The sequence below is a fragment of the Sphaeramia orbicularis genome, chromosome 13, assembly GCF_902148855.1.
Source record: "Sphaeramia orbicularis chromosome 13, fSphaOr1.1, whole genome shotgun sequence".
Taxonomy (NCBI): Eukaryota; Metazoa; Chordata; class Actinopteri; order Kurtiformes; family Apogonidae; genus Sphaeramia; species Sphaeramia orbicularis.
This window is the reverse complement of record NC_043969.1, coordinates 49,639,284-49,665,058: the sequence shown is the minus strand read 5'-3', so window position 1 is coordinate 49,665,058 and position 25,775 is coordinate 49,639,284. Positions and strand designations below refer to the sequence as shown.

At 37.1% G+C, this 25,775-nt stretch overlaps 3 protein-coding genes across 3 annotated transcripts; all 3 read right to left on the bottom strand.

Annotated features, from left to right (window-relative positions):
• Positions 1-1,020, bottom strand: LOC115431175 (olfactory receptor 11A1-like). Its single transcript, XM_030151409.1, has one exon. It carries the CDS (start codon positions 1,018-1,020, stop codon positions 1-3), a length of 1,020 nt encoding a protein of 339 aa, XP_030007269.1.
• A 5,399-nt stretch (positions 1,021-6,419) lies between these two features.
• Positions 6,420-7,343, bottom strand: LOC115431174 (olfactory receptor 11A1-like). The gene has a single exon (XM_030151407.1). It carries the CDS (start codon positions 7,341-7,343, stop codon positions 6,420-6,422), a length of 924 nt encoding a protein of 307 aa, XP_030007267.1.
• Positions 7,344-12,700: 5,357 nt separating this feature from the next.
• Positions 12,701-13,630, bottom strand: LOC115431764 (olfactory receptor 11A1-like). The gene has a single exon (XM_030152411.1). It carries the CDS (start codon positions 13,628-13,630, stop codon positions 12,701-12,703), a length of 930 nt encoding a protein of 309 aa, XP_030008271.1.
• Between the last annotated feature and the right edge of the window lie 12,145 nt (positions 13,631-25,775).

Sequence of the window (25,775 nt, the reverse complement as noted above, 5' to 3'; positions counted from 1 at the left end):
TTAAGGTGTTACTGAACAACATAACACACTGGCTGATATGAGCCACCTGTGTCTATTAGATCCAAGTTCTGCTGATACTGACAGATTGTAAAACATTCGATTAACACAGAATATACTTTTACAGATATTGCGGATTTTGGTCAAATTCAGTCCATATATTAACGGACTAAAGAGCGGTTGACATGTGAGGAAGTACAGTGACAGAAAAACACGCAGCACAGTGGGCAAATAGGTCATATTAAACCGGCTCTGAAATATTTCAAAACAACAACCGAAACAGAAGTTTAACAGTGAAACAATGTGAGGTGTACAGGTACTGACAGCTTTATGTCTGGTCTGTTTAGATCCAGAAAAACACACTTTAAGGATCTTAGAGTACGAGTAAATAATGACACTCAGGACACTGCAGATTATGATAACTGTATAAACTATTCCATAGAAGTTATTGACTGTAATGTCTGAACAGGCCAGTTTAACTATGTAGTAATTATCACAGTAGACTTTGGGGATAACGTTTCCACACAGATGTAAAGGAGCACTTAAAGAAACCATAACACCAACCTCCACAACTGGAAAACCCCATGTCAGAGCAATAAGTACAGCAACTTTTGTAGACGTCATATTTGTGTGATACTGCAGAGGATGACAGATAGACAGATATCTGTCATAAGACATGGCGGCCAGGATACAAAGCTCGATATTTGCATATGAATAAATACTAAAGATCTGCAGGAAACAAAATGAAACAGGAATAGTGTGAATGTCTCTGAGGATCTCAGTCAGTAGTAATGGAAACACAGCTGTGCTGCCCAACAGTTCATTAACAAACAGGCTACACAGAAAAAAGTACATGGGTTCATGTAAGCTTCTGTTCACACAGATAACCACAATCAGCAGAACATTAGACACAATGATTACAATATATAAACACATAACAGTAATGAAAACCAAGTATTTTAGAAGACCAACATCCAGGTAAGCATCAAGTATGAACTGTGTAAAAGGAGTAGAGTTTGTCATAATTACAATTCAGTTTAAAAAAATTCAGATGAGTTTTTAAGTTTGACAAAGTCCAGTCATCATGAAGACATTAAAGCAGTGTTGTATTCACTCACATCCGCAGTGAATCACATCTGTAAACTTACCATTGCCTTCTCACACTGTGAACAGAATATGTTACAGTTAAAACCACAGTGTGTCCCACCTCCCTCTATTGAGCTCAAATTCTGCTGTTTTCTCTTTTATAGGTTGAAAAATGGCTGATCAGATCACCAGAGGACACGTCAAGATGTCGTCAGCGAGGAGGTGGAGCTGGAGATGTCATGCATACTCCAACTTCACCCTCCAGGTCTGTTTCTATGCCTTCATCTTTATCCTCATCCTCAAAACGGGAGACGAAGGTGCAGTACACAGCAGTTTGACTCACTACAAGTACAGGGATGAGAATTAATATCACTGTGGGTGAAAGTAAATGCTGGACATTGCATCAACATATTCAAATGATAAAATGGGAAATACATGGCATAATCAACACTAAAGGTTATCTAATATGATATGAAGAGTGTAAGACTTTTTAGGCCCAGCTCTGTATGTTTAAGTGAGAAGACTGTGAAAGTCATTAAGTTAACCTTCCAGTATCCAGGTGAGCATATTATGAACACTTTGCATTTCATGTTATAAAAAGTCATGTTATTTTTCACAGTTTGTTTGAACAATTTTAAATTCCTACACTAACACCCTTCTACCAAATCTAAATCCATTTTATGTGTCTTTTATCATTCTTTTAATTAGTCTTTTAACCTTTTCTTTTATATCTTGGTTTCATGGGTTGTCAGTGAAAGATAAGAACAGCTTGTCCAGTGTCGTTAAAACTTGTGCTAGGGTCATGGGTGTGCAGACTACTGACTTACACTCTTTGTGGAGGAGGCTGGCGCTACAGAAAGCAAAGAGCATTATTCCTCACCCTGACCATGTGCTCAAAAAGAGGCTTGCCTTGATGCCCTGTGGGAGGCGCTATCTCGCTCCCAGCAGGAAAACTAACAGATACGCCAATTCTTTTATTCCTTCTGCCATCAGGCTTTTAAACGCCAGTGACAGTGCGTAGTGTAGGGTGTACACTGTTCATTTACATGTGTTTTTTTTTTTCACGTTGCTACTATTGCACTTTGTCACTGCTGCACTTTATGGCCAGACCCTTCAGCTGTCCCGTTCGTTGACTGATCTGTGTGTATTGTGGAATGTGTCTAATGTCTAATGTCCTGTCCTTTGCTGTGACCCATGTCTGCAAACTCATTGCCCCTTGGGAATAAATAAAGTGATCTGAATCGTAATTTGAATCTACCAAGTGAGTACAAAATGCACGTTGACACATTTTAGCATGTAACATTTGACCCAGAACCAAAAATAAGAAATCATATGAAACAATGTTGGTGTTAATCACTGACATGCCAGGATGGAAAAAAAAAAAATTCCAATTTTTATGTGATTCATTGAAAATTGTTTGTTTTGTTTTTGTTCGCAAAAAGCACTATGTTTTGTTTACATTACAACCATGGCATTTAAAGGATTAAACAATGTGACATTTGTTGAGTGTTTGGCAGTTTTGGTCATGGCTCAAGTTGATGAAATACAAAACAATGTAAAAAAAACTTAAACTGTATGAAAAACATTTGTGACATTATATGCCATAACGTGAAAGCCGTATCGTTTCATCCCATTCCGACATATGGGCCACTACAATCTTTTTACTCATTTAAAAAGATATATTGGCCCTGAGCTAATTGTCAAAAGTTCTCCATTTTTATAAAATCAGTGTTTGAAGTCGGTACTACTTACTTTACTTGCGTAATGATATTGTCATGCGTGCTGCGGTTCGAGTCACGTGTAACCTGCTGGTCCAGTAGGAGAGCGCAAAACATCCAAGATGGCTGCAACCAGGATGCGAGCTTCCAGCAGTTCGGATGTGGAAAACACATGATGAAAATAAAATAGAAATAAAAATACGTAAAACAAATGGTCTAAAGTTTGGGAACATTTCATATTTGACACAACCAAGAAAACTGTCACATATCTGATCTGTATCTGAGCCTGGTGGACCATGTGACCACTTCAACTCTGAATGAACATTTACAGAGGAAACACGTTTAGGAAGATTTAGACGCACCTCATAACACAATTAGGTTCCATGCTAGTAACGAGTCTGTTACTGTATGTGTGTGAAGGCTTATGACAGTTTAAAGAGTAATGTAATTTTTTCCTGACAATTTCATGATAAAATTTATGCAATGTTAAGACAAAGTTTGGGAGCCATGGATGTTTTTTTTTTTTGGCAGAAAAAGCAGACGTGTACTTGCCAACATGCTATAACTCTAACCGAGTCAATTCTAAACATGAAACATGAAATGTATTAATGACCCTACAGTAACTGTTCTATTAATGATACTGTTGGAAAGTGGGAAATTAACTTACTGACTGTCTGTAATGCATTGTGTGTGTATATGGGGCTATGATGGACAGGTGGGTGAATGAGGAAGGTATGTGGGGGCGGAGCCAGTGAGCCATTAGTTGCAGCGCCATTCTACTGTATATTAGTGGACCTGTTATTGCAGAAAAAGGGGAATGTAGAAACTAGAAGAGGCCAGACCTGGCAGTTACATAAGATCAGCTACTGTGAACTGCTGTTACAACAAAAACCCCAAAAAACAGAGAGAATATGGAAAACTATATAAAAGTCACAGAGAGTTTGGCTGGAAAAGCCTGATTAGGTACTTTATTGTGCCTTCCCAGAAGTCTCACCATGACAATAGCTCGGTCTGTTGGAGAAACGGTGGTAATCAAAATGCAAATTCTTGCCATGTTTTCTGGGACTGCTCTGTCATGAAGGATGATTGGAAGGAGATACACAGTGCCCCACAGGATATTTTTAAATGTGAAATACCCTTTGAGAGTAAGACTATGTTCTTCAGACACATATCTCAGGAATGGCCAAAAAGAAATAAACATTTAATCAATATTTTTCTGATGGCCTGTAAAAAGATAATTACCAGGAAATGGCTATCACAGGAGAGCCCAACTCTAAATGGATGGATGGAAATCACAATGGACATTTATAAAATGGAAAAGATAACAGCATCTGTTTATCACAAATTGGAGAAATTTGCTTCATACTGGGAAAACTGGGTCAACAATGTCACACCCTATTGGCCTGATTTTATTTTCACAAATCAGTGATTGTGTTGAATGGAAAAGACCACTCCCTACTTGTTCATAGTTTTTTCTCTTTTTTTCTTTTTTTATTTGGTTACTCGACATAAAACAAAAATATTATTGTGGCATTTAGAGCAGACAACAGATGTATGCTATATGTACATGTGATGTAGTGAATGTGAATGTCTGATACTGAATGTCAATAAAAAATAAATTATAAAAAAAAAAAAGTCACAGAAAGAAAAATGGAAAAAGAAAAAAGGAGTTTTTCATGATACCCTATAACTCCATAATATATAATAATATAACATGCACAGACTGGCCAAAAAAGTCTTCACCTTGATTAACTGAGCAAAAGAATAAGATCTACTCACTGCTTCACTGAAGGTTAAACAGCCTGTTTACACCTGAAACATATTCACTACTGTATGCATGCAATAAATGAAATTACAGATCCAAGGCACTTTGAAAACTATTTATTCAGATGGTATGTATTGATGAAATTCTACGATCATAGATATACCCCTAGAACAGGGATGTCAAACATGCAGCCTGTGGGCCAAAACCGGCCCGCTAAAGAGTCCAGTCTGGCCTGTGGGATAAGTTTGTGCATGCAAAATGCAAAAATTATACTGAGGATATTAACATTAAAATATCAGTGGTGTCAAAATCATTTTATCAGGCATCAGATACAGCTGAATTTGATCTCAGGTGTGTCAGACCAGTAAAATACCATCATCATAACCTATCAATAATGACAACTCCAAATTCCAAATTTAGAAAAGCTAAATTATTTGAAAATATTGATTGACAAACTATAATACATGGACAAACTATCCTTTCACTAAAAAGTGAATAAGCTGAAATGTCTTAAGACAAGTGAGTGTAATTTTATCAATATTGTGCCTGTTACTAAATGTTTTGTGTATTTGTAGATCCACTGTGATCTGTAAATTGTAATGTAGTTGTGCAAATGATAAATTGAGGCAGAATATTGTTAAAATTTCCCTTATTTTCAGGTTGTTCATGTTACTCACATTTTTTTGAAGGATAGTTTGTAGATGTAAACATTTTCATAATTAAATTTTACTTTTTTTTTTAATTTTAAATTTTAATTTATTTATTCATTCCAACCTAAATGATTGGAAAAGAGCAGAATGAAGAAAACTTATACCTGCCCCTTTCTTCAAACATCTGCTTACATCAGATACGTTGCCATTACAGCTATTACAGCAAACAGTTTACATGATAGTTGAAGCAAATAAAACAAATCCAAAACCCATGCATAAAATTATTTCATTTCATGCCTTTATAAAGCTTCTCTATTCTTTCCTTGTATAACCTCTTAAACTGAAAAATATTTGTTCAGCTCTTCTCTTCCACTGCCAAAGAATTTCACATTCTGACGGTCACAACAGAAAAACACATTTGCTTCTCATTAGTCCGAACCCTTTGCTGTTTAAAATTAAACCTCCTTCTATGTTCTTCATACTGTGATACTAAAACAAATAATCTGCAAATTTGCAGCAAAAGTCTGTTACTCGCTCTAAACACAATCAGCAATGTCCTTAATTCAGCTAACTCTTTAAACTTAAACAATCCTGATTTAATGAACAACTCATTTGTATGTTCCCCGAAATTAACAGTATACATGATTCTTATTGCTCTTTTCTGTCATAAAAACAATGGCTTTGTGTTACTCATATATGTGTTGCCCCATACTTCAATACAATAACTCAAATATGGCAGAATAAGTGAACAATATAAAATTCTCATTGCTTTTTAATCCAACACATATTTTGCTTTACTCAGTACAGAAATATTTTTAGACACCTTTTTTTTTTTTTTTTTTTTTATGTAAGCAATATGTGGCTTCTTTTGTGACTACTTTTTCACTCTAAAACATGGAGAAAAGTTTAGAGTTGACATTATTTATAGGTTATTATGTTATTATTTTACTGGTCTGACCCGTCTGAGGTCAAATTGGTCTGAATCTGACCCCTGAACTAAAATGAGTGAGACATCCCTGTCCTAGAGGACTTTGATTACTGCATACAGAGTTAAAGATATAAGGACAGATCAAATTCAGTTACACAACAGAATCATGTACAGACATTAATAATTAAAGAGTAAACTACTAATATCACAATGGCCTTTTTCCAAGATACATTTAGAAGATTCTTAAGATGATAGGAAGGGAAGAGAATAAAAGTTCACTTGGTGCCAAAGAAAACACTTTTACATGTGAGGCGGATTTTACGTATATTCAGTCCATAGACCACAGGATTAAAGAGCGGAGGGCAGGTGAAAAAATACACAGATAAAATGATGCGTAAGATGCTAGGAACATGCTTCATATCAAACCTGCTTTGTATAATCTCAAAGAAACACCCGAAAGAGAAGTTTATCAGTGAAGCCAGGTGAGGTGTACAGGTACTGACAGCTTTATGTCTGGTCTGTTTAGATCCAGAAAAACACACTCTAAGGATCCTCATGTACGAGTAAATAATTAACAGAACAACTACTATTGTTGCTGCAGTGTAAATAAGTCCATAGATGTTATTGACTGTGGTGTCAGAACAGGACAGTTTAACTATAGAATAATTATCACAGTAGACTTTATCAATGATGTTTCCACACAGATGTAAAGAGGAACTCAGAGATACTAATATTAAAACAGCAAGAAGTGGATATAACCATGTTGTTGTGATGAGCAGAGCCACCCGTTTAGACGTCATACGAGTGTGATACTGCAGCGGAAAACAGATGGCCAGGTATCTGTCATAAGACATGACAGCTAAATTGCAAAACTGTACATTTGCATACGTATAGAGGCAATAAATCTGTAGGAAACACAGTGAAGTAGGAACAGTGTGAATGTCTCTGAGGATCTGATCCATAAGGGATGGAAACAGCCCAGTACTACCCAACAGTTCATTAACAAACAGACTGCACAGAAAAACATACATAGGCTCATGCAAGCTCCTGTTCACACAGATAACCACAATCAGAAACACATTGGCACAAAGAATAAAAATGTACAAGAGCATCATGAATATGAAACAGAAGTACATGAAAAGATCAAAGTCAAAGTAGGCGCAAAGTATGAGAAATGAAAACTGTGTCAGATTGGTCATTTTCCCTCTCATTCACAGGACAAACGCGTCATAATACGTCTGAAGCATACAGTATATTAACACCTCATGTAGAGCATCCAAACTCAAAAACACAGAATTCAGTGGAAACTACTAGAAGTTCAAAGCATGAAATGATTCAGGTGAAACATCACGTAGCTGAGAACAATCATGTCTGTAAATGTGCATCAGTGTGATCTGCTGTGAAACCCTCCCGAATGATCTGAAACTGCCTTCAGCTGCTTTAATATTTGTCAGTCGGGAAGACTAAAGCATCTCACTGACGTCATCATGAACCATCACAGTTACACAAGTTCATGACAGTAGTGAGGAAAAGATAAGATCAACAACAACCCAAGATGGCGCCTTGCCAGGAGGCCGGCCAGTAACAGCAGTTCCCATTGCACAGTGTTTCCACTGGTAAAGTTTTGCCGTGGTGCAGTGCCATGGCAAAATCCTTACTGCCACACCAAACATTTCATACAAAACAATCATCACCATCGCATTAGACTTATTATACATATGTATAATGTTATTATACATATGTATAATATATAATAGACCAGGACAAATGTCCTGCCCCCTCAAATGAAAGTTTGCGAAGCTTCAGGAGGTAGGGAAAAGATAAATGAGCGTAAACTTTCATTTTCACTTCCGGCACGGTCTGCACCGTTCCGTACCCCCATAGTATTATAAGTAGGACAGAAACCAGTGGAGCCCTAGACCAGTGGTTTTCAACTGATCTGGCTTTGTGACCCACTATCACCCCTCAATGACAATGACAAACCCAAACTGATCAAAGTTAAACTTGTCAAATTTATTTAATGAAAAGATGGTGTGTGTTGAACTTGAGATAATACAGAATATCACAATATGAAAACACAGAAGACCAGTTTAATGAGAAACCAAACTGACCAGCAGGTGTGGAAAAAAGTATGGCATTTTGAAACACTGTTTTCCAGACCTTGAAAAGTCTGGAATTTTGTGTGAAAGTCTTAATAAAGTATGGAAAAAAGTTTCTCTCATAGCCGAATTTTAGACCATACTCAAAGGCTTGTAACATAAATACAGTGGTGCGTTGACCCGTGGGATCTACCGGTTCCAGATGTGGCCGTTTTTCTGCTGTTGTGTATTTGTGCATGCTGTACTGCATTTGTCCAGCAGTCACCGCCAAAGTGTTCTGGGTATAGCAGCGTGGTTGTAAGACTATTGTATTCAAAATGACTAATAACTCCCAAAATATTGGTCCGATCAACTTGCTGTTTTAACTACTGTCTTCATTGAAGAAAAATACAGACGTGTAACAAACTGCAGCAGTCAGCTCTGTACGGATTCTGTGTGAATCCACGGACACTCACACACACACACACACACACACACACACACACCCACACACACACCTACACACACACATGCACAAACACACACACACACACACACACACACACACCTACACACACACATGCACAAACACACACACACACACACACACACACACACACACACACACACACACACAGAGGCTACTTGGCTTTTATAGATGAGGAAAGGATATAAAAGACTTGATTTTACTAATGGGTCGGTACTGAAATGATTCTAGTGAAACTGGTTTGTGTGATATTCATGCAATTTTGTGATTTTCATATGTTTTGAAAATGTTTCTGTCAGTAAAACAAACTTTACTGTAAATTATGCATTCATTCATTCATACGTTTATTAAAATGAACTTTTCTACTAAGTACAACAGGTACAGTCTCAACCTAAAAAATTTACATGCCAGTATAAAAGTACATAAAGTTAAGGTCTTGGTGGAAAAAATTTGCAGTTTTGAACAAGTCTGTAATTTTTCTTTGGCTAAAGAGCAAACACTGTGCTTTAGTTTGTCGTATTTATTGTGATAATACTGAGTTAAACTTCAGTCAATCCTGTGATTTCAAAGCATCTCGTCATGAAGCTCTAACACTTGCACCTTCCACTTGTATGAATCAAATGTGATCTTCCTTCGGTAAAAACAGGTCATTATTATCCTTTGTTTCTAATGTGTTCAAACAGTTTAATAACAAACATTTGTAAATCCTTTATAAGAGTACATTCACTGTCACTGTAAAATCCCATTAACTTGTAGTTGTGATGAATGCGTTAGTATTAGTTCTGCTGTTTTATTTTTTATTTCTTTTAACTTGTCTTGATTGTAGATGCCTCCTCTTGGTTTCATATATTATTTATATAGTGCTTCACACTATCTGCATTTTTGTATTTTATTGTTTTTATTTATTTATTTATTTATTTATTTTATTTCATGTATTTTATAATCTATTTAATAGTTTATTATAGTCAATACTATTTTCATTGCAATTTAAAATCTTAATTTTCTTGTCTGTCTTTTTTTAAATACATATTTTATTATGGCTTATCTTTGATTCACTGTAATGGTCACTTACTAGAGCAGTAAATAAGAAGCATCACTGTATTCAGTTGTTTGCTGATGGAAACTTTACTTCCAGATACTGATATGGATTTTTTCACACTTTGTGCAGCCTGTTGTTCTTAGATCTGGGATGAAATGTGCTTGAGTGGAATGAGCTCCATGATTGTCGCTTACATTAACATCAGGTGATTAGACGATATTATTATGTGTGTCTGGGAAAATAAATATTTAAATTCAGGACAGAAGATGTGACAGTATTGTTTGTTCCATGATCTGGTATCTGGATTTGCTGTTAATTTTTTATTTATTTTTTAAGATAATTTTATTCTTTCATTTGGAAAGATACTTTACAACAGACAACTAAGCACATTTGTATATCATGTCTGAAAAATCAATAATGGTAAAGCATGACATTTAACATACATATGTTCCATATAAGTTCTCTGTTAAAAAACAAAATAAAGACAACTATTCTTAAGGTAAGTCTTCCGTTTTTTTGGGGTAATATTTTGTTAAACATACCTTAGAACAAAAAAGATGTCACATTTTTCCCCTTATTTTCATTATTCTTATTCCAAAATCCACAAAAGTTTCAGCTCCAGTACATTCAACCAGTCCAATTATAACTTGTCATTTCCAGTTAAGTTAAATCTGGCCTCAGTGGGGTGATATATACAATCCATTTTGACTACGTTTCCATAAATTTATCCTGTTTTACTTTTAATGAAAAGGACAGTTTCTCCATTACATAGATTTCGTAGATTGCTTTTAACCAATCTTTGTGTTGTGGTGCATGTGGTTGGAGCCACTTCCTTGTCAGAGCTTTTTTCCCTCCAATAAGTAGTACTCTCATTAAATATTTGTCTCCTTTAGTTTGAATGTTCTGCCTCATGGCTGGATTTGCAGTTACTTTGACACAAATAAATCCTTTTACAAAATAAAAGGTTGTAGAGATTGTCATGAAAATAACAACAAAATACACCACCAGAAAGCACAAACCTGTGTTTGATTCTGAAGTGAAACATCCTCCACTGATGCAGAACATAGTTTGAAGTTTATTTTTCCAGAAGCACAGCGCATATTAATGAACACAATGAGTGCCAGTTCAGAAGATTATAACCAAGGCTAATTTAGGCTGATTTTAATTTAGTACCTAACTTAAAACAACAGCTAATCCATGAAGGATTTTAAAGACCAGGATACAGTCTGCATATTTTATCACGTTTTTCCAGCTGAAGAGGTAATGTTATTTAGGATACCGCGGTGATAGTGAGTCTTTGGGTTTTTATCTAAAATTGTCAGGGTTTGTTTTTCTGCTGTTTCTACAGGTCTTACAGTGGTGTTTCAGGCCAGTGCTCAGCTTCTTATGGAGTCGGTCATGTGTGAAGGGCTGTTTCAGGTGTCTGAAATTGGATCAATTAAATCTCACTTTGTTATAATTTTTTTAACTTGTTTTAAGTTTAGAGCCGATGACAACGCCTAAGTATTTCACCTCGTGTACTACTTCAAGGCTGAACCAGGTGGAAGACCCACCTGGTTATAGTTAGAATCATGGAAACATACAGAGGAATAACCAGGTGTATCCATCCTTTCTAATTCAGTTAAACATCCTGAACATGAAACCAGGACTCTGTGTATAAACAGACCTCATGGTGTGAAAATACTGTCGTTCATGGCACTAAAACAGGGTTTCTACGGGTCATTAAAAGGCATTAAAAGTCACTAAATGGATTATGTGAAAATTAAGGCCTTAAATGGCATTAAAAAGCGTTTAATTCGACGTCCAGAGGCATTAAAAAATTAAATAAACTTTATGGAGTGAAAGCATTGTTATTCCTGATTTACTTTTGATTATATGAACATTTAATAATTTTAATTGGAAGTATAGTGTGATGATTGACAGGCCGAACCCTTTAATTGATTATTGTTTATGACTGATACACAAACTCACAACACCGGATGATTGGAATGTAACGTGCTGTGAGTGTTTTCATGCTGTGGTGAAAGAGTGGAGGGAATATTAGCAAATGTGGGAAAAATGGAAAAATGCAAGTTTCAGCGGAAGTGATTAGAGGAGGAAATATTCAGAACCAGGTGAAAGCCTGTGGACGGTAAATGTATAAATAAAACTATAAATAAAACTGTATCTGCAGTTGGACATGGGCATTAAATGTGTTTAAAGTGGCATTAAAAAGCATTAAATTTGATTTGCTGATACCTGCAGAAACCCTGTAAAACAGCAAGTGATTATTGAAGTATTAAAACAGGAGCACAACGGTTAGTCATAGAAAATCACCACAACTGACTGAATTAATTACCATTAATTTAATAATTAATCATTACAAATTACTGCAAAGAAGTATGAGAAGAAATATAACCAAACAGTTGATTCTATATTTTTTCGTTTAAGTCAGATATGTGCGTATGTGTGTGTGTATGTATGTATGTATATATATATATATATATATATATATATATATATATATATATATATATATATATACAGGGTGGGGAAGCAAAATTTACAATATTTTGAGGCAGGGACTGAAAGACAGTGTATGACCAATTAGTTTATTGAAAGTCATGAGAATTTATTTGCCACAAAAAAATTGACATAATAGAAAATGTTTTTATTCTATGTGTCCTCCTTCTTTCTCAATAACTGCCTTCACACGCTTCCTGAAACTTGTGCAAGTGTTCCTCAAATATTGGGGTGACAACTTCTCCCATTCTTCTTTAATAGTATATTCCAGACTTTCTCGTAATAGTTTTGCTCATAGTCATTCTCTTCTTTACATTATAAACAGCCCACCCTGTATATATATATATGTATGTATATATGTATATATATATACACACACACACACACACACACACACACACACACACACACACACACACGTGTACAAATTAACTGAAAACTTCAAAATGTTTACATTTTAGTGAAGAGCAACTGTTTACAGAGGGTCCTGATTTTAGAGATGTTCAGTCCGTACATTAAAGGGTTAAACAGCGGCTGACATGTGAGAAAATATAAGGATAAAAATATTCTCAACATATTGGGAACTCGGCTCATATTAAACCTGCTCTGAATGACCTCAAAACTGGCCCCGAGAGTAAAGTTTAACAGTGAAGCCAGGTGAGGTGTGCAGGTACTGACAGCTTTATGTCTGGTCTGTTTAGATCCAGAAAAACACACTTTAAGGATCCTCATGTACGAGTAGAGGATTAACATGACAGGAAGTAAAACACTGGTGAAAGTAATAATAAGTCCATAAATATTAAGTACAGTGGTGTCAGAACAGGCCAGTTTGATAATCGGGTAGTTATCACAGAGCACTTTATCAATGATGTTTCCACACAGATGCAAAGACGAGCTTAGAGAAATCATGACAAAACAGATCAGAAAACTGTAAAACCACGGCACAGCGATTAATGTGGCGATCCTGTTTCTGGTCATACGTGTGTGATACTGCAGAGGATGACAGATGGCCAGGTATCGGTCATATGACATGACGGTCAAAGTTAAAACCTCCATAAGTGCATATGAATGACCACAAAAAATCTGCAGGAAACACAGTGAAGTAGGAACAGTGTGAACGTCTCTGAGGATGTGAACCAGTAGAAATGGAAACACTGCTGTACTACCATAGAGTTCATTAACAAACAGACTGCACAGAAAAATGTACATGGGTTCATGTAAGCTCCTGTTCCCACAGATAACCTTAATCAGAAACACATTGGACATGAGCATTAGAACATATAATGACATGACAATCAAGAAAAACAGATATTTTAAAAGCCCAGAGTCGAAGTAAGCAGCAAGAATGAAATTTGAAAAATGGGAAGAGTTTATCGTCATCCTTGTGTAGTTTAGAGGCATCATAAATCTGTTCAGTCCAACATAATGTCATACCTGTGGTTTGTGTTGTAATAGCACAGGTTTGTCCTGCACACATTGACCCACATCATCACAACCCTTTAATAACAAAGGAAAGTGTTTGACAGCGTCACCACTACCCAGTGAGTGTGATGACACTGTCCATCAGTGGGAGACGGTGTTAACGTGGACCGGCTGTCGTCCTCCCTCCTCACTGAGCTCTGCCTCTGCTCGTGTTTATCTCAAAGTTCTGGTCTCAGGAGACACCTCCTTGAAGACGATCATGACGATGTTCTGCTTTGCATTGTATTCGCTGTAATGTAAGGTGTTGTTTTCTGCCCTCGTCCCCCAAAGGCCAAGGCGTCTTCATACAGGGGCGTCAAAGTCACTTCTGTTCAGGTTCCACATTCAGCCCAATATTATCTCAAGTGGGTCAGACCAGTAAAATAATAACATAATAACCTATAAATAATAATCCAATTTTTTTCTTTTAGTGTGGGGAAAAAGTAAAATGACATCATGAAAATGTGAATAACTTGAACAACCATATACAACCTGAGATATCTTAAGAAAAATACGTGCATTTTACTAATATAACAATACAACTCCAACATTTTTTTTCTTTGTTTTCATGCCAAAAAAGGTATACAATAATATTCCTCAGTTTATTTACACATGATCATTAGAACTTACAGATGGCAGTGGATCTATAAATACACAAAACATTTAGAAACAGGCAGAATATCATTACAATTTCACTTATTTTTCTTAAGAAATTTCAGGTTGTTCATGGTTTTAGATTATTCAGTCATTACTAGCATGAATTTATTGTGATGGATGAGTAATAAACAGGGGTGTAAGAAAATATCGGTTCTGCAATATATCGCGATATTTCACTTCATGATACTGTATCGATATTAAAAAGTATTGTATCAGTATTTTTAAGTATTTATTCAAATGCAAACATGGTGGAGATTCATTTTTGTTTTTCTTTTTTTATCATGCTCTTTTATTTATGTATTCACATGGGCATTTTGCTCTGTTGTTTGTATACCGCTAAAGTAGTATTGTGATATTGCAGGTCATACATGTAGTTTTTTGAAATAACGGTTATTTCAAGCATCCTAAAAGCACTTTTTACTGTCTGAAAGAAGCAAATGTTAGTTTTTTTAATGGGAATGCACAAAAATTATGTTCTGATGTTGGATGATTCAGGGCTGAACACTATGCATTCTTTTCGCAATAGAATACAAACATTTAAGCAGGATCTTAAACTCTAATGTCTACAAAACATTATTTATTTATTTATTTGTGTGAGTTTTGTTCTGATAAAGCCACATGTTAAAACTTTGTTTATCCAAATGCTGCACTGTAAGTTTTTCCAGGAAATTATCTTTTAAAAAAAGAAACAAAACAAAAAATATCACTTTGTTAACAGTATCATGATATATTGTGATATATCGTATGGTGATCCTAGTATTGTGATTTGTATCGTATCTCCAAATTCTTGCCAATACACACCCCTAGTAATAAATAACATCCATGAACCTGACAGGTATAAAAACTTCTGTGGAGATGTTATCAATAGCAAAGTTTTAACAGTATAAGGTATACATAAACAGCTATCTTATTGTAAGCTGCTACAATATTAACATATAGCTATGCTACATGGCTAAGCCTCTCTATATGCAGTTAGTTGTGTTATAGACGCAGAATGACTTATTTACATTTTGTTTTCATTTTTGCATCAGTTTTGGTAAAATTTATGCAGAATTTCAGAGTGAAGCCAGGGATTCTCTCATTTCCTGACATACTTTATAAATCCTTTATTAATATTATTATTTGTTCTGTAAAAACGCCATTGTTTAATAGGCCTGTAATGGTACATGTCCCGATCTGTTTCGGTACACACCTGTTCGGTTCGGTACACAGCTGTACCGAAACGGCACAGTATGTTGAGAAAAAGGAGCAAAAGACGTTGTTTGATGTGGAACTTTAAATCCACGCAAGTTCCACTCGGACATATTGAAGGACGTGCACATTGACCTGAAATACGAAATAGCAGCTGATATAAGGTTAAAAAAAAACAAAAACAAAAAACAAATATGATGTGAACCTGGAAGGAAGAGACTGGAGACCCTCCGCCATCATTACAGTCCCATTTGGGATCAGTTCAGGTCCTGGTGAAAGACAACAACAGGGAAAGAGATGTTAATAAGACGGACGTTGTTTACCGCCTATGAACTACGGTAATTCTACAACACTTACACTAGCTCTGTCTGTCTCTCATCCACGCTGTATAACAGAGGAATAGAACCTGGAGTTAGATGTTGAAAGTATATAAAGTTTCACTTTCGTTTCACGCCAGCGTTAGTTACGTTAGTTATGGACACCCCCACCCCCCCGGCTCCAACCAAAAAAAAAAAAAAACCCAAAAAAACATCCCCCCGACAAATCGCACCCTGTATGCACGCGCACGTACACAAAGTGGCCTAAACAATTTGTTCTCTGTCCTAAAATAAATAATTTGGTTAATTTTTTGTTGTCATTGTTGCTCTTCAGTTTGTTTAAAGAGAATACCAGTTTGTCCTCTTGTTAATGTTGCACTTCATGTGGAATTTTTTTGGTATTTTTATGCAGAATGTGAACTGATAGAACTGTGATTTGATTTTTGTTGTTTGTTCAAAACTACCTGTCAGAGAAAAGTGCAATATTAATGTTTAAAACACATAGTAATATTAATAATTTATTTTATTTTCTATTTGATTTATAGCAGCAGAATTATATTCCTGTTTTTCTATATTCTATTGTGTCCAAAAATTGAGGGGAAAATGTTCAAAAATTCATAAATGTATTAAAGACATTTTGAGGGGTTTTCTTTCCTCCCGTACCAAACCGAGAAAAAACGAACCATGGCTTTCAAAACTGAAAACGTACCGAACCGAAAATTTTGTGTACCGTTACAGGCCTATTGTTTAATGGCACTAAAACAGCGGGTGAATATTAGGGTTTTAAAACAGAAGCTCGTAGATTAGTCAGAAAGTTGCCCCCACAGATTTAATTTACATAAATGACTGAAACGTCAGTAGAAGTGAGGTGAACACTGGGTAAAAATGGAAATAAAAACTAAATATTTGCTTTCACATCAGAAAGTTTGATTTTATGTTTATTGGTTTAAAATATGTACATATTTTTTTCATAAATATATTTATTGTCATTTTTATTGTTTTATAAGAACAGGCAAAAAACACAACGCATCAAAACAATCCCTACCACCCCCCACTCACCCACACAATAGCACCCACTCCCAGTGCAACAAAACATACTTGACAGACACAACTTAACTGACTGTACAGACAAGTCCTTTAAAAATTGTAAAACAGGTGTTCAGATCCTATAAAATTCTTTGATCTTTCCTTTAGCCAGGTACGTCAGCTTTTCCATTGCCAGGTTAGAAGACATTTCTTTAATCCATTGGTTCCTTGTGGGTCCTTGAATAGCTTTCCATTTCAAAGAAATAACTTGTTTGGCTTGTAATAAACAAAAATTTAAAAGTTTCCTTTTTCCTCCAGTTATTTGAAACTGCTCAGGGAAGATGTACAAAATACAACATTTTGGTTCACAGGGATAGCACATTCTGTAAATCTACAAATTAAATTAAGAGTCTCTTTCCAAAGATTCTGAAGTTTCTCACAGGCCCACATACAATGAAATAAATATGTACATATTTTAACATATATGTCTTTGGATTAATCTGCAGATCAACTGAAATGTGGTAGATTAACAATACTGTTTTACAGTTTGGTCCAGAGCAACCATTTACAGAGGCTTCTGATTTTAGAGATGTTCAGTCCATACATTAAAGGGTTAAAGAGCGGCTGACACATTAAAAAATACAGTGATAAAAATATTCTCAGTACACCGGGAACATGGTTCATATTAAACCTGCTCTGTACGATCTCAAAACTGGCCCCGAGAATAAAGTTTATCAGTGAAGCCAGGTGAGGTGTACAGGTACTGACAGCTTTATGTCTGGTCTGTTTAGATCCAGAAAAACACACTTTAAAGATCCTCATGTAGGTGTAGACAATTAAAACCAGAGGAATGAAAATATTAATAAAAGTAAAAATAAGTCCAGAAATATTATAAATGGTGGTGTCAGAACAGGCCAACCTGGTTACTGAGTAGTTACCACAGTGCACTTTGTCAATGATGTTTCCACACAGCTGTAAAGACGAAGTCAGTAAAATTAAAGCAACAACAAGAAGAAAACCATAAAACCATGGTATAGCAATTAATGTGGCAATCTTTTTTCTGGTCATACGTGTGTGATACTGTAGAGGATGGCAGATGGCAAGGTATCGGTCATATGACATGACAGTCAGGGTTAAAATTTCTAAAAGGCCGTAAGAATACAAACAGAAAATCTGCAGGAAACAAAGTGAAGTAGAAACAGTGTGAACGTCTGTGAGGATCTGAAGCAGAAGGAGTGGAAACAACCCTGTACTACCGAACAGTTCATTCACAAACAGACTTCACAGAAACAGGTACATGGGTTCATGTAAGCTCCTGTTCACACAGATAACCACAATCAGCAGAACACTGGACACAAGCATTAGAAGGTACAATGACAAAACATTCAAGAAAAATAGATATTTGAAAAGCCCAAATCAATATAAGCAGAAAGTATGAAATGTGTAAAATGTGTAGAGTTGACCATCATCCTTCCCTTAGTTTGTAAAACAGCCACAACTCAGTCATCACACACAATGTATACCATAATGTAGTAATTGTGCCTCTGTCTGTCTACCTGCTGTATGTTGTCGCTGTGAACTGAATTCAGTTTCTGCTTTGTGTTTATTTAACCTTTGGAATCAGGGGACACCTCCATAGACTGATTATCAAGAGAATAATCAAGGTCCAGTAATGAGATGAAACATTCATGTCGACATATTGGAGTGTATTTCCTGTTGTGTGCATTCCTGCCCCTAAACTAAACCCACTTTCAGCCATCACAACCTCAACATTTGCCCGTGTTGTTATTTTTCTGTGTTTCTCCTGTTCTGATTGATTTCAGAGTTCACTCAACTGCTACGGCTAGAACATAGAAACACTTTGACAGTAGTGACCTCAGTTTTTAGCCTCAAATATTTTTTGTCTACCATTGTTCAAGGAGACATTAAATATAAAATAACTGTCTTATATCTCAGTTTCCTACTGAGCACAGACCACATCACTAAATGCGATGTGATCACAATCAATGAAATATTTTTTTTTCCTGTCAGTATGATGTTCCAGAGATGTTAGCCCTAGTTCATGTTAATACCAATCACCTTTTCTTTTCTACATCAGTGGTTCCCAACCTTTTTTGGCGTGTGACCCCATTTTAACATCACAAATTTCTGGTGACCCCAGACATTCAAAACAAAGACTTTTTTTGGGGGCTAAAATTAATTGGTTTTTGATCATGTAATAGTTTGCAATACTATGCTGCAAATAAATGTTAATTTTCGATGATATTTAGGCTATATAGGCCAGGTGTAGATTACTGCACAAAGTGAGAATTGTATTTTCCTTGGTCAGGATATGTACAGTCAGTCCAGCTTGGATTTACAAGGCTGACAATTAATACTGAACAAACGAGAACTCAAACTATGAATTATGAAAGAGCTGCAGCATCTGAAACCGACCACAATGAACATTTGACAGATAAACAGAACCACAGTGCTTCAGTTTCACCTTCAGAGTTTGTCATGTCTTTTGTGGATTGGGATTGTCTCTTTCAACTCACCATATATTTTATTTTATTTTATTATTATTTTTTTTTTATCAATTACTAGAAATTTCAGGCAACCCCATTTGAATTCCAGGTGACCCCACGTGGGGTTCTGACCCCAAGGTTGAAAAACACTGTATTACATTAAGGTTACATCTTCACATTGGGGTGGGTGTGGCGCAGAAGGTAGAGTAGGTCGTCCAGTAACTGAAGGGTTGGTGGTTCAAAACCCACTCTATCCCAGGCATCTGCTGTTGTGTCCTTGAGCAATAAATGGGAAAGAATGTTTGGTGGAGGTTGGGGTGAATCTGTCATTCATTATTTTCATATTCAGTTGAGAATCCACAATCGCAAAACAAAAAAATGACTCATTATTTCATTATTCATGTACAAGTTAAATATCAAAAAATGAGTTCTTTTTATTTTTTCGATTGTACGCACATATTAAAAATTGGAAATATTCAAATAGACCAAATGTGGGGTTTCATGTTGACATGTGATATCTGATTTGAAGTTCCTGACTTGTTGGTGTGTTCTGGACAGTCGTGGGTTTGCTTGTATTCTGTCTAATGCATTCTGCGATACTCAAGAATTTGGTGTTGTTTTGAGGCAGCAAACGCTTTACTCTCAAGGAAGGTGACAACCTGAAAAACTGGTCCAGATCTTCCAGGTTTTGTTGTTTTGTCTAATACAGTGGATCCATGGGAGACAATCTAAGGAGAAGACACTTCAACGAACACATGAAGAAGTCAGGAACTAACGGGTCAAACCAAATCAGATATCAAAAATGTCAACATGAAACCCCACATTTGGTCCATTTACTTATTTCCAATTTTAAATTTGTGTATACAATCGAAAGAATGAAAAACAACTCTTTTTTGATTTGTACATGTGTAATGAAATAATGAGTCATTTTTTCATTTTCCGATTGTGGATTCTCAATTGAATATGAAAAGAACAAATGATGCATGGATTGGGGTGGGTTGGCAGCCACTTCAGTGTACTGCAGATGTAGTTTACCACCACCTGTGACTGTGGAGTGAATTCAGTGTAAAGCTTTGAGTGCCAAGAAACGCGCAATATAAATCCAATCCATGATTATTCACATGGAATCAGGTGCCAGTTCTGATTTATGTTTTCCAGCTCTGGATGAGATAAATAAAGTTAAGCTAATTAGGTCTGCAGAATCTCATTCAGGAGAAAGAGATAGTTGAGAATGAATCTGAGCTACATTGATAAATGAGGTCACTGTGTTGGGGTGTAACTAACCTGAGTGTTAGTTTGGCCAAATGGCATCAGCAGATTTCCAAAGTGACTGATAGGAGTGTTCCTTGAAGTCTTCCATGCATATTCCTCCCTAATCCTAAATAAGTGGTTGGCGTTACGGAGATGGACCTTCGAAAAGACTGGATTGAGAAGCTGAGTCAATGAGGTTCAGTGGTTGTTGATCTGCATGTAACCCAACCACCAGGTGCTCCCAACTGTTGCCCCCTAAGGCCTGGGTTCAGTGGTCAGTACTAACACTGATTAGGGCCCATCAGTACTTGTCAGTTACCCTTGGACTCCCATGAACAAACCAACCTTGATTGGACTCACTTAACTTGACAGTGTCACTACCACTGGTGTCCACTACCAGGTTGTTTGATTCCACCAAAATGGGCATTAGTGGCCTTTTGGCTGTTTCAGCAATGGATTGGAATATGACACATTTCTGAAGAAAATCTGACAATATGTACACTGAATATTAAAGTTTTAGAAAAGAAGTTAAAAGAGTAGTCAGAAATTCATCATAAATACACAGTACTGTTTCTACTGTGTGTAGAAATGAAGCATCCATACAAGTAAAACAGAATATTGGCTTCCACTTCAGAAACTTTGACTTTATGTTTATTTGTATAAAACTATGTACAGATAATACATGCATACATATTTGTATAGAAATACACAAAAGGGGTAGATTAACGTTACTGCTCTACATTTTAGGGAAGACCAGCCGTTTACAGAGGATTCTGATTTTAGAGATGTTCAGTTAATATATTAAAGGGTTAAACAGCGGTTGAAATGTTAGAAAATACAGTGATAAGAATATTCTCAGTATGTTGGGAACATAGTTCATATTAAACCTGCTCTGTATGATCTCAAAACTGGCCCTGGTAATAAAGTTTAACAGTGAAGCCAGGTGAGGTGTATAGGCACTGACAGCTTTGTCTGGTCTGTTTAGATCCAGAAAAACACACTTTAAAGATCCTCATGTAGGTGTAGACAATTAACATGAGAGCAGACAAAATATCAACAAAGCCAGTAATAAGTCCAAATATATTGCGTGCAGTGATGTCAGAACAGGCCAACCTGGTAATTGGGTAATTATCACAGTACACTTTATCAATGATGTTTCCACACAGCTGTAAAGATGAACTTAAAGAAATCATGACAATATTCCAAAAAAGACAATAAAAACACGGTACAACAATCATTGAGAATCCTGTTTCTGGTCATATGTGTGTTGTGAGGTGATTAGGTTACTTCTGGTCTTGGGCACAGATCACTTTCACACGACAGTGTACTGTACTGGAGTCCACGCAGTCTGTACCCAGGACTACCTCCTCAACTGGACTCATTCATAAAGTTCAGTGGACTTTGGGGTCCAACGCACTCAGATACGGACTCAAGTACGCTGTGTGGAAACGCCCTAAAACAACCCTGGTGGACTGGAGGAGTTTATGTTGGAGCGATCTGGCTCATTTTCTTACCAAATTTGTGACAAACCGCTTTCACTTGGTTGCCATTCCCACAATGTACTTGGCAACAAAATACGCTGCTTTAAAGCCTTTAACTTGAGGAGTATTTCAGTTGGTGACTTGAACTTCTACCACAGTCATTTTGTGGTCGGGTACCTGTACCTCTACTCCAGTGTGACTTTCCAGTACTTGATATAAAACTGCTGACACAGTTCTCCCAGTCCCACTGCCTCAGTAAAGGCAGAGCCATCACAGGAGACCCCTCCCACCCTGTCCCATCACCTGTTTGACCTGCTGCCGTCTGGGCGGCATTTTAGGTCAGTCAAATCTCACACCACCAGATTTACCAACAGCTTCTTCTGGGGCATGCAGACCGTAAACGCACACCAAACCTCAATGTGATGGACAATAAACCACTGATGAGACACGTACCTCATGACTAGCACATATATGTTTACACTAATCAGTCCCTCCAGGATTTCTCGGGCTTTTTTTTTTTTTTTATTGTTGCGGCCTAAAATGCCTGATTTTGCTGCAGCTTTTCCAAAAAATTGCGGTGAAAGTTGTGATGATTTGAGGCTTCTTTTATTAAAGTCACAGGAACATGGGCATTTGCAAAATAGCTACAACAGTCTTTTTTGAGTTTTTAGCCTTAAAAACCACCAGGAAGCAATGATTTTAAAGAAAAAAGTTTTTTTTTTTTCATTCATTCATTTATTTGTTTTGAGCAGAAGAAAAAATTAAACATTTTTTGTGTACAAGGAACTAATATCAGAGCAAATACATTAATAAATATGATCAAGACAAAATAACAATTGCCATGTACACTAGTAATAAAATAAATTCAATGTGTACTGCTCAAAAAGGAGTGGGAAGAAGAAAACTTATTAAATCCCACCCCCATCTCACATTTATACAACACAACACATGACTTTTGCTTCCTTAATGATGTAGTAGTTTATTTAGGGTTAGGGTCAGACGGGTTACATACACACACAGAGACACATGCACACAGAGACACACATACACACACAGACACACATACACACACAGACAGGCACACATACACACACAGAGACACACATACACACACAGACACACATACACACACAGACAGACACACATACACACACACACAGAGACACACATGCACACACAGAGACACACATACACACACACACACACACCCACACAGACACACATACACACACTGACACACATACACACACAGAGACACACATGCACACACACAGACACACATACACACACAGACAGGCACACATACACACACACACACACACACACATACACAGACAGGCACACACACACACACACACACACACACACACACACACACACACACAGACAGACAGGCACACAGTTCAGCCAAACTTGGGTTGCTTTCTATCTAACACATAAGAGTAAACATTAATATTAACACTAAGTTTAACGACTATTTTTGTTTGTGAGCTCCTTTTATAACTGCACACACAGACTTGCTCTCGCACTCCCTCACGCACGCACACACACACACACACACACACACACACACACACACACACACACAAAGGAAAGCATGCCTCTACAGGTTCTTTCTTCTTCTCTTCTATTGCCTTATAGAGTATATCTGCGCTAACCTTGACCTTTTCAGCTCCTGCTGTTGTTCTGGATCCAACAGCCTCTGTCATTGGGACTTGTCTCATCTGTCCTCTTCCAGTTTCAGCCGTTCTCTTGCATGTTTTGCGGTTGATAAGTGTCTGTGGAGCAGCAACTTTCGTTCATGTTCCACCACAATATTGCAGGCAGTGCAGAACAGTATACTTCCGCTTTTGTGTAACACATCTGGAAACTGACTTGCACGAACTTTGGCAGTGATATTTGTTGGTAAATGTGAGTGTTTTGTGTCTCACATGTCTTCATCTTCTCAACCGTCAACAAGGAAGTAAATGTGATGATATACATGTCACGTAGAGTGGGTGGGCGAAAGGGGGCTAAGGTGATTAGTCAAATTTGTGGAAAATTTGCGATGATTGGACGAAATTGCAGCACCCCGCAGAATTTGCGGTGATTGGTTGAATTTGTGTTAATAGATGCAATCGCAACATCGTGAATTCCTGGAGGGACTGACTAAAACAGGGGTCACCAACACAGTGCCCACCTGGTCGCCTGCAGGGACCATGTGAGTCCCTGCAGGCCTGTTCTAAAAATAGAACTAGTCCGGGTGTCTCCATCATGTTGCTCGCAATCTACCGGTGGCTCACCAAGGATCAATAATATAATAACACAAAGTTGATTCATCATTTGGTAGAACAGGTCTAAATTTCCACCCAGTCAAAATTACAAGTGGCAGCCTGACGGAAGTGTGGCTGCCAATCCATGCCCACGGCCTCTCTGACCACCACCGAATACTCATACGCATTCATACATCAGTGTGAGTGGTAGCACTGGAGGCAAGGAGGGTGAAGTGTCTTTCCCAAGGACACAATAGCACATGACTGGGACAGAGCGGGATTTGAACCACCAACCCTTCGGTTATTGGACAACCCGCTCTACCATTTGAGCCATGGCCACCCCCCCTGGTGGTTGGACCTACAGGGCTCTAGACTAACTTTTTGACTTAGCACTGGTGCTCCCAACTCCAAAAAGTTTGGCGCACCAGCAGAAATCTAGGAGCACCACTATAAAGTTGGGGCCAGAGCAAAATTCTTGTGGATATATCAAGTAATACCCTTACTAATCAATGTTAACAACCTGGAATAAGGTGTTTGAATAGATTACAAAAGAAAAAAACATAATTCTGCTGCATTAAAGTCCTATACTGATTGGTAGAAAAGAACTTTGTAGTATTCTTGGTGGTTCTTAGGGATGGAGGACAAATCACATGATTTGTTACAGCCAACTGCTTTATTCCACAGATTTTGAGTCATCACTGATGATGTCAACTTAATTGATGACAAATAAATACTTAAAAATAATACCTGCAGCCTGTGGTCTTACTTTGTACTCGCACTGTAAGTAAGTAAGTAAATAAGTAAAGCTTTATTTATATAGCACTTTTTAAAACAACATGTTACAAAGTGCTTCACATAAAGGAGAGATAGATCAAATCAAATCAAATTTTAAGCCAATTTACAGGAACCCAACAGAATCCTCCAGGAGCAAACACTTATGACTGGTGACAGTGGTGAGGAAAAACTTCCCTTTAACAGCAGAAACCTCGAGCAGACCCAGACTCCTGAAGGATGGCCGTCTGCCTTGACCAGTTGGGGTTAGAGCGAGAAAATAAAGGAGGAGAAAAGAGAGAGCGATAGAGATAGAGAGAGACTGGTGGAGAGGGGGAGAGGGGGGAGGTAGGGGGAGACGCATGCGCAGATAACTGAACTAGAACATCTATAGAACAGTATAATAAACACTATCGTAACTATATGGATAAGTGAGTGATGACGATGAAGGTGGAGAGAGGCAGGACCACAGCAGCAGGTCCAGAGATGATCTTCGGAAAACCTGTGATGATCCAGGGAAAACCTGTGATGATCCTGGAAAAACCTGTGAGGCGATAAAGCACAGAGACTCCAGGGAAGAAGTCAAGTCAGTAGCATGAATTCACTGGGGT

What these genes read in the sequence shown, in the direction of transcription:
- LOC115431175 (XM_030151409.1), bottom strand. Translation starts at nt 1,020, where the DNA reads ATGACAAACTCTACTCCTTTTACACAGTTCATACTTGATGCTTACCTG.
- LOC115431174 (XM_030151407.1), bottom strand. Translation starts at nt 7,343, where the DNA reads ATGACCAATCTGACACAGTTTTCATTTCTCATACTTTGCGCCTACTTT.
- LOC115431764 (XM_030152411.1), bottom strand. Translation starts at nt 13,630, where the DNA reads ATGACGATAAACTCTTCCCATTTTTCAAATTTCATTCTTGCTGCTTAC.